The following is a 14,619-nucleotide window of genomic DNA, read 5'->3' on the forward strand; positions in this document are numbered from 1 at the left end:
AGACATTTGTGTATATGCAGAATACTTAAAGTTATTTCAAAAATATGCTATTTGTTACTACAGGAGCGGATTGAACTTTATTTCAATTCTTATTTAAATATATTGCATAATATAAACCCCAAAACACCATGAAAGTTTTATGACTTAGACTGTCAACCTCAAATTATGTTGCAAATTTTCACATGTTCGAAGCTGACTACACTTGGCAACTGTGATCCTATTGGATGCTTCTTGGAAATTCAGTGTAAGGTATTAATATAAACCTGCAGTTTCTTTTGGCTACTTTTGATTGTAAAGATAACATCCTTTGGGTGACCTTACCTCTCAGACTGTAACTACTGACCGTTTCTGTTGGCAGTCTCACTGAATCCCAAAGAGCACCCTAAAAAAAGGATTTGGGAGTGAATTCTCTTCAAGTATTTTAGCCTAATCAAAAAGTAATCAGAAGATATGTTTACCTCAGTGCTGTCTATGTAGAAAGACACACACTGACTTCCAACATTGAAGTCAATCCAAAACTCCTCCAGTTTCTCATCTGATGGCTTCTTCACCTTAAGAAATAGAACAGCCATTGCCATTATTTCCAGAAGAGCCCATACAAAAAACACAGTACTGTTGTTCTCAACTGTGTTAACTAGCTTAACTAGACTTGAATTATCTTTATTATGAACACTTACATTTGTTTCTAAATGGTATGAAGAGATGAACTACTAGCCTGTAACTGACTTACAACACTAGCAGAACCAGAAAATTACTGTACATTAGCCAAGGAAAAATAATGTTTACTCTTGATTGAAGTAAATACTGTGCAATTGTTTTGTTCAAGCTTCTAGGAAGTCCTATGTATTTGTCAGCACTTATTAAGCAGAGCTGATGGTAGCCTCTTGAGACTAATACTTCTGTTACTTAGGTTAATTTGATAACCTAAGGAGCACAGTGCCAAGTACTTAACATTCACTTACAAAATTAAAGAACTGTGAAACTGAGCCATGATATAAGGATCCTCATGTGGATCTGTAGAGTGAGCTGCTAGCCTGTGATCTGTTCTGTGGGAGTAGGGAGGCAAACCTTGCCCTTTGACACCCATTTTGGGAGGAACTGTACAAGGGAAATCTCTGTTTTCCTCCCTGTTCCCTTCCTAGTGTTTTCTACAGGAACAGGTGATCCATCTCATGGTCTTTAAGAGAGAGCCAGTCTATTCAGTGTCTTTATTGTTTGGCTGACACAAATGGTAGGTAACTTGCCAATAAAATGGAAAGAGAAGTAAAACAGCAGTTTGGCAAAGCAAATGTACAGGAGCATGCCCTTCACACGGTTGTAGGATGCAGCAGAACTAAATATCTTTTAATCACATGAGGTTATTTTGTCCATTTTAAAACCGTGTACTAACAGTATAAGGAATGCATCAGAGGACATAAAAACACTTACCTCCTCCATGTCAGCAAAAGCAGATATACAGGGAAATGAATAAACTCTGCAAAAGAAGCATACTTGAACATAATAAATTGTTCCTGAACACAAGTCAGAATGGGAATTTAAATGAAAAACCAAAAACCTGAATGAGAGGTTAAGTCTCTCTAGACTTGTTGATCAAAAGATTAAATTTTCTAGAAGTCACATAAGTTTGTTTTCCTTTAAGCATCTGCAATATCCTTTCAGGCAGATACTATACAGATATTGTGTCTTCATTCTGTCAGTAGAGAAGATCAACTCTAATACTTTATTTCAAGCGTCAGGTGACCCACTGATGGGCTCTACAGAGTTAGTTTTAAAATGTGTACTTTATAAATGAAATGGTGGCCCACAGGTCACACATTTTCTAAACAGCAGTAAGGAAAGAATACTAACTGATGAGTACAGATGAAAGAAAAGAATAAGTTATCCCAGTGCAAACAAATAATTGTGTAAACAAATAATCTTCCAAGGGAAGTATCAGTAGTTCAGCACATTGGTTGTGTAACATTGGACTGAGAAAAAGGCTAGATAAATTTATAGGAGCCACTATGCACTAACAGGAGACCAACTGAACCAAACAGATTCTCACTCATTGGTAGCTTTTCTAAATCTATGCAACAGACTTTTATTCTATCTTATTCAGGCTCTTCTACCTCCCTCATCACTGCCATTTCTTAGCACCTTTCATAGTTATTTAGATGATCATAATGGTCCCTTCTGACCTAGTCTGACCTCCTGCACAATGCAGGCCACAGAATTTCACCCACCACTCCTGCAAAATACCTCTCATCTATGTCTGTGCTATTGAAGTCCACAAATTGTGGTTTAAAGACTTCAAGGAGCAGAGAATCCTCCAGCAAGTGACCCGTTCCCCATGCTACAGAGGAAGGTGAAAAACCTCCAGGGCTTCTTCCAATCTGCCCTGGAGGAAAATTCCTTCCTGACCCCAAATATTGCGATCAGCTAAACCCTGAGCATATGGGCAAGATTCATCAGCCAGATACTACAGAAAATTCAGGAGGGCATTAAGTGATGTGACTAGCATAACCTCATTACCAACGCTCAGAAAGGAAGTTAAACACACAATAAATGAATTCAGGTTTTTAGATGTGAAAGCTTTCTCTTCCACCAAAATAAGTGCAGATACCAGGATTTGTAAAAGGGATTTATTAGCCACTCATTTATACCCATGTTGCAATTTACACACCACATAACCAAAGGTTTGGCAACCTATACATATGGAACCAAAAATGCAATCACTGGGTCTGCCCAGCAGGCCATATATTACATTCTGTGTTCACTGTAGAGAACTTACCTTTTTTTATCCCCAAGTCTGTCATTTAGTTGATTGAGAAATTTTCTGCAGTCCTTTAAAACAAAGGACAGCTTGTTACAAAAAAAAAAAATATTAGTTACTATTTACACTTGTAAGCAATATTTTGTTGGGCAAATAATAGTGTGGTGACTAAGACCACTAACTGGATCACTGGAGCTGTCAGATGATCCAAACCCAAGCTGTTAGTATTGTTGGAGCGATCAGTTGATTCAAACCCAGTTTAGTTAAAGCCCACATAGGAACCACACAAATCAGTACAGGAACACTTGCGAGAAGGGGAACAATTCAAAGGAAGAGAACATATTGTAACGTCACAGGTCACATATTGTAACATCCAACTAATGTATGTTCACTGGGGGCTTAGTTTAGTTCCCACTGAAATCAATGGGAGTTGGATTGGGCCCATAATAGGAAAAAGCTCTCTACCCAAATTATATGTAGCATATCACATTAAGCTTCTGCTCAGTTTTGTTGAACTGTTAGACAACACTAAATGGCTTGTCATTTAAAATGTAATTCCCCATGGTTATTTAAATTCATGTTCTATTTAAGCAATTTTCTTTACAGAAATGTTACTGTTATGTTTTTGGCATTCATTGATCTCACTGAATTGAGGGCACATTACATGCCTGGGTAGAATGTTCCCACATGCTCACATCTTAGCATAATCTGTCCTCTTTCTGCTGTAACTGTCTATACTACATCCACTTTCTACTGGTGGGAAAGGGCATTTTAGCTCTGATATAAAGCTTTGATGAATAAGTTAGGCCACTCTGGAATGACAGAATGCCTGTGGAGAAGTCTTGAGCACAAGTTTTAAAAAAGGGCTTGACATAAGATGGAATGTTTGGATGTAGGCTTGACAAGGCGTATTTAATAGCAAATGACATGATGCAAACGGCTTGAGTCAGCTGTCCTTATTTACAGTGAGTCACATCTTACTCGCAATAGGACTACTTAAGAAGTAGGGTTGTGAGAATCTGGTCCTAAACTATGGATTTAACTGTAGACGATCTGGTGTAAGAAGGAGAAGGCAAGGCACAACTCTAACACACTTGTTCTTGTAGCCTCTATTCCAGGTGATTAGTTCTATATTAATATGATTATGTACTTTTTTTTAATGCTAACAATATAAAATTACTTCTTTGGCTTACTGAAGGATACCTTACGTTAATACAATGACAATATAATTGAACCAATTTCTTACAAGGACATTAAAACATCTCTTCAACATGATCAGGAACTTTATATACTAAACCCAGATGAAACTGACCCCTATATAGAACAGTCAGTTTTTGTTTTCAAAATAAAAACCCTTACCGTCTCAAATTCTCTATCCTTTATCTCTTTGAAAGCTTCAGCAAGATAATCATCTTCAAACCAGTTGTGAACAAGGTCATCCCTCCATTTTTTTGTTATCAGCCTACACAGTGCTTCCGAAAGAGCAACCTGAAGGTCATAATCTACATGTGATAAATAAAAGAATAGAAGCATCCCTCAAAAACACAGAAGGTTAATACAATGGCTTAATGAATATCAGCCTACTGCATTAAATTTTAATCCTAAGAAGCTGGTGCTTTGATTCAGTGATAACAAAAGCCAAAACTGTCCTGCAAAATATCACAAGCTACTTTGAGGTCTCATATAGTTCCTTTATTTTATTCAACCAATTATTGAGCACCGTTAACTCTCTGTGCATGAGTGTCTGGAGACATGCCCTGAAGTGAAAAGGAAGAGGACTTCACCACCTCCATAAACTCCTTATGGCTGTTATTTCACCTGCCAAACACAGATACCTCAAAATGCTATTATTAAGAGAAAGGCTACATTTACATTATTTACTTGGTCAAAGCTATTGGACAAAACAGATGAAACTCATAAGTTTTATTTTTAAAATGGTAAATAGGTAGATGCACTTCTTAACCACTTAGCAGGCTAACAGAACAAAATGCTAACACCAGATGCTGATCTCCCACATATTCAGTTTTGACTTACTATACATTTTCTATGTGTATCACAGCATAACCTTTCCTACCATTTAATTACTTGAGTGTTTTTAAAATCAGTATTAGTAGCTTTCTGGTGCAAGAATGAACTTGTCTGAAAATATATTTCATCTTGATTGTTGAGGAAAATAAAAATTATGTTCAAAAAGTTAAAAATACAATATGAAGACAAAGTAGAATAACAAAGTAACAATTCATTAGGGATTTTAGGGGGAAAGAGTTTCAATTCATGAAAATAATGACTAAGTATTTCTTACCACCAACCTCCAGAATTGTTTTTGCAAGATCTTTCCTGAAACAAACATAATCCATTAATGCTTTTTCCTTCCATTTTAATCCATTCAAAGCATATGGACAGTAAAAAAAAAATACATATTTTTTCTATAAATTTGAACAAAAGTGCAATCACTCACTAAATGCTCATGATTAAAATAAAATGAGAAGCTTGCAACTTTTATCCACGCTTGTACAATCCATCATCTTTTCACCAATTAGGATCTATCTATAGATTACCGCCTCATATTGTTGAAAAGCAAGTTACACACCATAACTAAATGCTTTTCTTGCTGCAACAAATGTTACAGTTGCTGTAGAGATACTTACGTAAGCGAACACATTTCTTCAGATGTAGGAAATTTTCTTCTCTCTTCCCGTGGTACACTGTCAAGCATAGAGTTCAGAGTCCTCAAAGCCTTTTTTGCAGGGATTTTTTTGGGAGAGGTGGGGAGGGAGGGAAGATGGTAGAAAGAGACAGTATGGAGAAGAGGAGAAATAAGTCATTAAAACATATTTTTATTGTTAACATTTTACATATGTTTGTATTCTCACTCGAGTCTCACCTCCTGCCGAAGCGCACAGCCAACATTTGTTTCAGTCACTAGCTGTCCAAGGTCAGGTAAGAATGAATCCAGCAACTGTTTCTTTCCTTAGGAGAACAGTCAAAGTATTACATCTGGCGTAAGGCTTGTCTACACACACAGAATTGCACTATTTTAGCTATACCAGTATAGTTGAAATAGTACGACCGCCTAGCCTGGATGCAGTTATACTAGTATAAGGGGGCTTCTACATGGTAAGGTGAATAAGCTATTCAGATAGAAGTCTCCTTTATATAGCTAAAACTGCACCCCTGCTAGAGGGGTTGTACCAATTTAACTATTTCAGTAGAAAAATCACATCTCTAACCAAAATAGTTAAATTGATCCAAAAAGTGTGTAGACCAGGCTATTAAACAAGCATGTTCTGAATAATGTGGTTTCTCCTCTGCTTTAAAAATAGCAGGCTATAGGAGGAGTAAGCAACTTATCTCTTATTCCATGGGGATGCCCTTATATATGTAATTCCCTTTTGCAATTCTTATTAACCCAGAATTCTAGTTTCTAGACACAGACAGATTATAAAACTACACAGCCATTTTCAGTGGCAAATGGTCTTTTTAAAAAATATTCTTGGGCAGAGAAGGGGAAGAGATCATCAGGGTTTTGACTATACTAAACCCATTTCAATGGTACCATTTACCTTGGAACAAGCAAAATACTTACTACAAACAATTTGAAACAAAATATTTCATTTTAGTTGTAGCGCTAGCAAGGCTACATGTTCTCAGTATATCGCAATAGTTACTAAAAAGGTTTAATACTCTTATTTGCATGTTACAGGAAATTTTACTGTAACTAGTTATACATGTGGCTTTGGATGAACTCTTACTCATACAAGGTCTATTTTCCCCCTTTTTTTAAAAAAATGATATAAAGAAAAGGTTACTGAGACATGTGCAGAATAAAAGTATTTGGGAAATCACTGACCTTCACTGTTGCATTTGCAAATGACCTAATGGGGGGAAAAAGAGGTGAATCTAGATTACATACTGGATACAGTAATAATTAACAGTTCTAGTAAAGTGAACTGCTGTGTGTTTATGCAGCCACCACCATCCCATTCACCCCTCACTGGCATTTCTGAGACACTTAAGCACCCTAGTAGAGTATAATTTCAATTTTACATCCAGATAAACCCTCCAGAAGTGCAGTTATGTTAATTAAAATTGTTCACTAAAACCCTTATATATTGAGATTTGCAGAAGCACTTAAGAGAATCCTCATGAACTTCAAAGGGATTTGGGTGCCTAATTCCCTTAGACCTGGTTCCTTTGAAAACCCAAACCATAGTGGGAAAAAGTGTTATTTTTGCCATCTATTTGTATATATACACCATTGAAACTTGTATGGTATAGTGCTAAATGTCATAACAAGACATTGATATCTGAAGCGTATCTGAAGTTTTGGGGGAAATTTAAGTAGTTTTAGAAAGTCAAACTGACCTGGTTTAAAGTGGACATGAAGGCTGCTATTAAAAAATAAAACAATTATATATAACAAATGGAAGAAAGGGGAAAGTGATAGTAATTAATATAAATCAGAATTTGGGAATTATAGAAAATCTATAAGGGAAGCCAAGGGAGACACGGATAAATTCTTGGCCAGCAGAATTAGTGATAATACGGAGTTTTTAAAAATATATTAGAAACAAACAGAATCCTGACAATGATATCAGCTCATTACTAGATGGAAATGGTAGAACTATCAATAATAATGTAGAAAAGGTGTCAGTATTAAATATTTTGTTCTGTATTTGGGGGGAAACAGATGATATAATCATATGATGATAACACTCTGTCCATTCCACTAGTAGCTCTGGAGGATGTTAAGCAGAAGCTATTAAAGTTAGACTTCTTTAAATCATCCACTCCAGATAACTTGCATCCAAGAATTTTTAAAGAGCTGGCTGAGGAGCTCACTTCATCATCAGTGTTGATTTTCCATAATTCTTGGAGCACTGGGGAAGTTCCAGAAGAATGAAAGAAGCTAACGTTGTGTCAATTTTTTTTAAAAGGGTAAATGGGATGACTTGAGTAATTATAGGCCTGTCAGCCTGACATTGATCCTGAGCAAGATAATGGAATGGCTGATATGGGACTCAATTAATAAAGAATATAAAAAGGGTAATGCAATGAATGCCAATTAACGTGGGTTTATGGAGAATAGATCCTGTCAAACTAGCTGCATATCTTTTTTTAAATAAGATTACATACTTGGTTGAGAACAGTAATAGTACTGATGTAATAGATTTAGACTTCTGTAAGGCATTGGACTTGGAACTGCATGACATTTTGATTAAAAATTAGAATGATATAAAATTAACATGGCACACATTAAATGGATTTAAAACTGCCTAAATGATAGGTCTCAAAATGTAACTGCAGACAGGGAATTATCATTTAACAAGTGTGATCCCACAGTGGGTCGTGGTGAGCTCTCAGGTGACACTGTGGCCAAAAGAGCTAATGACAGGTTTCAGAGTAACAGCCGTGTTAGTCAAAAAGAAAAGGAGTACTTGTGGCACCTTAGAGACTAACCAATTTATTTGAGCATGAGCTTTCGTGAGCTACAGCTCACCTCATCGGATGCATACTGTGGAAACTGCAGAAGACATTATATACACAGAGACCATGAAACAATACCTCCTCCCACCCCACTCTCCTGCTGGTAACAGCTTATCTAAAGTGATCACTCTCCTTACAACGTGTATGATAATCAAGTTGGGCCATTTCCAGCACAAATCCAGGTTTTTGTTAACCTATCCAACTATACTCTCAGCCCAGCAGAAGAAGCTGTCCTATCTCGGGGCCTCTCCTTCTGCCCCTCCACCCCCATGAACATGATACAGTTCTGTGGTGACCTAGAATCCTATTTTTGACGTCTCCGACTCAAGGAATATTTCCAAAATACCTCTGAACAACATACTAATCCACAGAGGCCTCCCTACCAACATTACAAAAAGAAGGATTCTAGGTGGACTCCTCCTGAAGGTCGAAACAGCAGACTGGACTTCTACATAGAATGCTTCCGCCGACGTGCACAGGCTGAAATTGTGGAAAAGCAGCATCACTTGCCCCATAACCTCAGCCGTGCAGAACACAATGCCATCCACAGCCTCAGAAACAACTCTGACATCATAATCAAAAAGGCTGACAAAGGAGGTGCTGTTGTCATCATGAATAGGTCAGAATATGAAAAAGAGGCTGCTCGGCAGCTCTCCAACATGAGTTTCTACAAGCCATTACCCTATGATCCCACTGAGAGTTACCAAAAGCAACTACAGCATTTGCTCAAGAAACTTCTTGAAAAAGCACAAGATCAAATCCGCACAGACACACCCCTGGAACCCCGACCTGGGATATTCTATCTACTACCTAAGATCCATAAACCTGGAAATCCTGGGCGCCCCATCATCTCAGGCATTGACACCCTGACAGCAGGAGTGTCTGGCTATGTAGACTCCCTCCTGAGGCCCTACGCTACCAGCACTCCCAGCTACCTTCGAGACACCACTGACTTCCTGAGGAAACTACAATCCATCGGTGATCTTCCTGATAACACCATCCTGGCCACTATGGATGTAGGAGCCCTTTACATCAACATTCCACACAAAGATGGACTACAAGCCGTCAAGAACACTATCCCCGATAATGTCACAGCTAACCTGGTGGCTGAACTTTGTGACTTTGTCCTTACCCATAACTATTTTATATTTGGGGACAATGTATACCTTCAGATCAGTGGCACTGCTATGGGTACCCGCATGGCCCCACAGTATGCCAACATTTTTATAGCTGATTTAGAACAACGCTTCCTCAGCTCTCGTCCCCTAACGCTCCTACTCTACTTGCGCTATATTGATGACATCTTCATCATCTGGACCCATGGAAAAGAAGCCCTTGAGGAATTCCACCATGATTTCAACAATTTCCATCCCACCACCAACCTCAGCCTGGTCCAGTCCACACAAGAGATCCACTTCCTGGACACTACAGTGCTAATAAACAATGGTCACATAAACACCACCCTATACCAGAAACCTACTGACCGCTATTCCTACCTACATGCCTCCAGCTTTCACCCTGACCACACCACACGATCCATTGTCTACAGCCAAGCTCTGCGATACAACTGCATTTGCTCCAACCCCTCAGACAGAGACAAACACCTACAAGATGTCTATCAAGCATTCTTACAACTACAATACCCACCTGCGGAAGTGAAGAAACAGATTGATAGAGCCAGAAGAGTTCCCAGAAGTTACCTACTACAGGACAGGCCTAACAACGAAAATAACAGAACGTCACTAGCCGTCACCTTCAGCCCCCAACTAAAACCCCTCCAACACATTATTAAGGATCTACAACCTATCCTAATGGATGACCCAACACTCTCACAAATCTTGGGAGACAGGCCAGTCCTTGCCTACAGACAGCCCCCCAACCTGAAGCAAATACTCACCAACAACCACATACCACACAACAGAACCACTAACCCAGGAACCTATCCTTGCAACAAAGCCCGATGCCAACTGTGTCCACATATCTATTCAGGGGACACCATCACAGGGCCTAATAACATCAGCCACACTATCAGAGGCTCGTTCACCTGCACATCCACCAATGTGATATATGCCATCATGTGCCAGCAATGCCCCTCTGCCATGTACATTGGTCAAACTGGACAGTCTCTACGTAAAAGAATAAATGGACACAAATCAGATGTCAAGAATTATAACATTCATAAACCAGTCGGAGAACACTTCAATCTCTCTGGTCACGCAATTACAGACATGAAGGTCGCTATCTTACAACAAAAAAACTTCAAATCCAGACTCCAGCGAGAAACTGCTGAATTGGAATTAATTTGCAAATTGGATACTATTAATATAGGCTTAAATAGAGACAGGGAGTGGCTAAGTCATTATGCAAGGTACCCTATTTCCCCTTGTTTTTTCCTACCCCCCCCCCTCCACCCCAGACGTTCTGGTTAAACTTGGATTTATGCTGGAAATGGCCCACCTTGATTATCATACACATTGTAAGGAAAGTGGAGAGTTTGGATGAGCTATTACCAGCAGGAGAGTGAGTTTGGGGGGGGGGGGGGCGGAGGGTGAGAAAACCTGGATTTGTGCTGGAAATGGCCCAACTTGATTATCATACACATTGTAAGGAGAGTGATCACTTTAGATAAGCTATTACCAGCAGGAGAGTGGGGCAGGAGGAGGTATTGTTTCATGGTCTCTGTGTATATAATGTCTTCTGCAGTTTCCACAGTATGCATCCGATGAGGTGAGCTGTAGCTCACGAAAGCTTATGCTCAAATAAATTGGTTAGTCTCTAAGGTGCCACAAGTACTCCTTTTCTTTTTTTGAAAAGAGCTAATGAAATCCTGGGATGCATAAACAAGGGAATCTTGAGGAGTAGTACAGAGTTTATTATACCTCTGCATTTAGCATTGGCAGGACCACAGCGGAATACTGCATTCAGGTCTGTTGTCCACAATTGAAGAAGAATGCTGATAAATTGGAAAGGATTCAGAGAAGAGCCACGAGAACGATTGAAAGATTAGAAAACATGCTTTATAGGATAAGTCTATACTGCAACAAAATACCCATAGTTGGCCTGTGTCAGTGGACTTGGGCTCATGGAGCTCAGACTGCAGGACTATAAAATTGCAGTGTAGACATTCCACTTTGGGCACCTGGGCTCCAGCACACTCCTGAACAACTACACTGCAATTTTATAGCCCCACTGAATAAGCCCAAGTCCACTGATATGGGCCAACCATGGGTATTTTTTTTCAGTGTAGACATTCATAGGGATTAGACTCAAGGAGCTCAACTATTTAGTTTAACAAAGAGAGGATTAAGGGGTGATTCGATTACCAACTATAAGTATTTACATGGGGAACAAATATGGAATAATTGGCTCTGGACTCTAGCAGAGAAAGGTGTAATATAATCCAGTAGCTGGAAGTTGAAGCTAGATAAATTCATTCTGGAAATAAGGCGTACATTTTTAACACAGAGTAATTAACCATTGGAACAATTCAGGAAGGGTCACAGTGGCTTGTCCACCACTCATAATTTTTGAGGTCAAGATTGAGTGTTTACTTTAAAAGATCTGCTCTGGGAAATATTTTGGGGAAGTTCTAAGGCCTGTATTATAAAGGAGGTCAGACAAGACCTTGGAATTTATGAATGGAGACAAATGAAGGAACACAAAAGGAACTGACCTAAAAAATAAGGATAGGAAGACAAAAAACTAGAACATAATGCAATTATGTATTTTTAATTTTAAAATATATGAATTGCCCCCCTGCACCCCCAACCATGCATAAATTATGGATACAATTCCACTTCTGGGTTTATTAGTGGCCTGAACAAGACAATTTAGCTCCACCAAAGTATCTTTTATAATGTCTTAATTATAGGAAGACTTCAATTATGATTACCTGCAATTTCTAATTGTGCATTACTGTGGTCAAAACAGGTTTTGATATGTAGACTTCACTCTACAGCTCAGCTCATGTACAGCAAAATAGGGGATGGCATTTTCTATATACACATATTGCAAGATAGCTTATACAAACCATTTTCCAATTCTCAATAGAAAAAAAATGCTTCTTTTCTGATAGTCAAAGCCTTAACACCCCAAACTTATTAATTTTAATCACATTTGCAATGAAAATGAGAGAAATTAGAGTGGATTAAAGATTGAAATTTCTAAACCACAGAAAATTCTGATATTTCAACATTTCTTTTTGTCCTGAATTGGGGATGAAAAATCAATTTGTTTGTTTGTGGAATGTTCAGAAAAGTGTTTATTCAACAATGCTGAAAATTTTTGTTTAGGCCTGATTCAAGATTAAGTTGTCTGCCCCTGAACGGCCAGACTATATCTTCTGTTATTCACTGTGATCACAGGACTCCCATTCTATGTTACGACAGTTAAAGAAAAGCAGAGACCATGGTGCACCATTGGAGATGTAGTCTGGCCAGGCAAACCAGAGAGGGAGACTGGGGTATCAGTCACCTTCACTACAATTCTCATGAGGCATTGCAGCAGCTCAGAGAGACAGATTACATGTCTCATTTTGGCTTGGGTCAACATTTCAACTCTGTTTGACTAACTGAAATGTTTCAGTTTGGATCAGCCTGACATGAAATATTTTCTTTTCATTTCTGGGAGAGGAGGGGTACAAGAGTGTCAACAAAAATTTCTAGTGGATTTTTTTTTTTTTTATTATTTTGCAGGATCTACGTTTTCATCAAAAAAACATTGATGGAAAATTCCCAGCCATCAGGTATGGTTAAAGGGATCAACAGACAGAACATTTAACTTACTCTATAAGTATTAGATAGTTTTGTGCCCTGATGGGAAACCTATCTGCTCATAAAAGTGAGCACTAGCATGTATTAAAATCCAAATTAGTAATAGCCACTCCATTCTAATGTCTCTTTTTTTAAAGGAGGAGCTTTTTAAGAGATGCCTCCTTGACTACCTAGGATTGTAAGAAATACTCATACTCCGTTATAACCTTTCAAATTGCTATTACACATTAGGAACATCTCAAAATTTGGAACACATTCATGAGGGGAGCATTCAAGGAAAAGGCATAACACCACTATGCAAGTTCTGTGTTTATGTGCTTTTCTGCTTGTTTTCTGAGCTACAACAGTCCTTTATCTCAGATGTATTTCTCAAGAAACAACAAAAGGGTGCCAAAAGTTTCCTTAGGTTTTTTCCTTAAGTTTGTTGAGTTATTTAAATAAAAATGGTGTTCATTTTGTTAAAAAAAAGAAGAAAAGAAAAAAGGCAAATTCTGGTGTTTCTTTTCTACAATGGTGGTGTTCTGAAAAAATAAACTGCCTTTCTAGTAGGTTGCCCTAGGATCCATTTCAAACAAGCTTACTGTAGCTCTTACTTCTTTTTACCATCTACCCCCAGCTGCACCAGTGCAAACCCATAGTTCCATTTACATTAGTGCAACACGATTTGCACAGGTGCAGTGTACCCTGGTCTCAAAACCATATCACATTACATGGTATCTGTATTATGGAGTTACACTGATACAACTAAGACCCAGATTTTTAAAAGGTATTTAGGCATTGCTGTGCTCACTATTGAAACATTTAATAGATTTAGGAGCCTGAGTAACTTAAATTGTTGCAGTAGAAGATCACTAGTAAGTGGGGGAGGCAGGGGTTTCTCCAAAGAAGAAAGCAAACTGATTTTTGAGTGTGTGTACTTACCAATGCAGAGTCAAAGAAATCTTCCACAAGTCTCAGCAGAGATTTATTCTTTGCTGGCTCTATGAGGATCAAAAATTCTCTTGCTCTTTCAAACCAAGATACCATGTAAAAATTAAAATAATTAATAAAGCAGAGATTGCTAACAACAATTCAGCTGTATGGATTTTCACCTCAGGTGCATCAGTGGCTTGATATATTACATGAACACACAAGATTGCTTGATCACTGAGCTTAGCAGTGCCACATTACATTAAAGAAAAGGAGTACTTGTGGCACCTTAGAGACTAAGGTCTTCATCGGATGAAGTGAGCTGTAGCTCACGAAAGCTTATGCTCAAATAAATGTGTTAGTCTCCAAGGTGCCACAGGTCCTCCTTTTCTTTTTGGGAATACAGACTAACATGGCTGCTACTCTGAAACATTACATTAAAGGTGACTCGTAAGTGAAATTAGTAGAATCCCATCTTTTTAACAGTACTTTGTGCTATTATTATTATTATTGCCTCCCCCTGCACCCACTAGTTAAGAAAAAAAAGTAACAGTGAACAGCAGTTTCTTTTTTCAGCAGCTCACCTTTCCTCTGCCTTTATGGTCCCGTGAAATCTACATCCCCACTGCATCTGACCCCTGCTCTGCTGTCATGCTCCAGCACACACTATGCTGGTGACATTATAGCTATTGGGAAACT

At 38.4% G+C, this 14,619-nt stretch overlaps 1 protein-coding gene across 1 annotated transcript in view; it reads right to left on the reverse strand.

The window, feature by feature from the left end:
* Positions 1 to 14,619, reverse strand: part of SYCP2L (synaptonemal complex protein 2 like) — a 54,012-nt gene that overhangs the window by 36,012 nt on the left and 3,381 nt on the right. The window contains exons 4-13 of the mRNA XM_075124736.1: positions 13,933 to 14,037; positions 6,603 to 6,627; positions 5,637 to 5,722; positions 5,401 to 5,489; positions 5,055 to 5,089; positions 4,112 to 4,254; positions 2,771 to 2,823; positions 1,429 to 1,474; positions 459 to 551; positions 322 to 382 (exon numbers count right to left, since the gene is read on the reverse strand). Coding sequence (XP_074980837.1) covers positions 322 to 382; positions 459 to 551; positions 1,429 to 1,474; positions 2,771 to 2,823; positions 4,112 to 4,254; positions 5,055 to 5,089; positions 5,401 to 5,489; positions 5,637 to 5,722; positions 6,603 to 6,627; positions 13,933 to 14,037 — 736 coding nt within the window. The remainder of the gene's footprint in view (positions 1 to 321; positions 383 to 458; positions 552 to 1,428; positions 1,475 to 2,770; positions 2,824 to 4,111; positions 4,255 to 5,054; positions 5,090 to 5,400; positions 5,490 to 5,636; positions 5,723 to 6,602; positions 6,628 to 13,932; positions 14,038 to 14,619) is intronic.

Source organism: Caretta caretta, chromosome 2, assembly GCF_965140235.1.
Source record: "Caretta caretta isolate rCarCar2 chromosome 2, rCarCar1.hap1, whole genome shotgun sequence".
NCBI classification, from domain to species: domain Eukaryota; kingdom Metazoa; phylum Chordata; order Testudines; family Cheloniidae; genus Caretta; species Caretta caretta.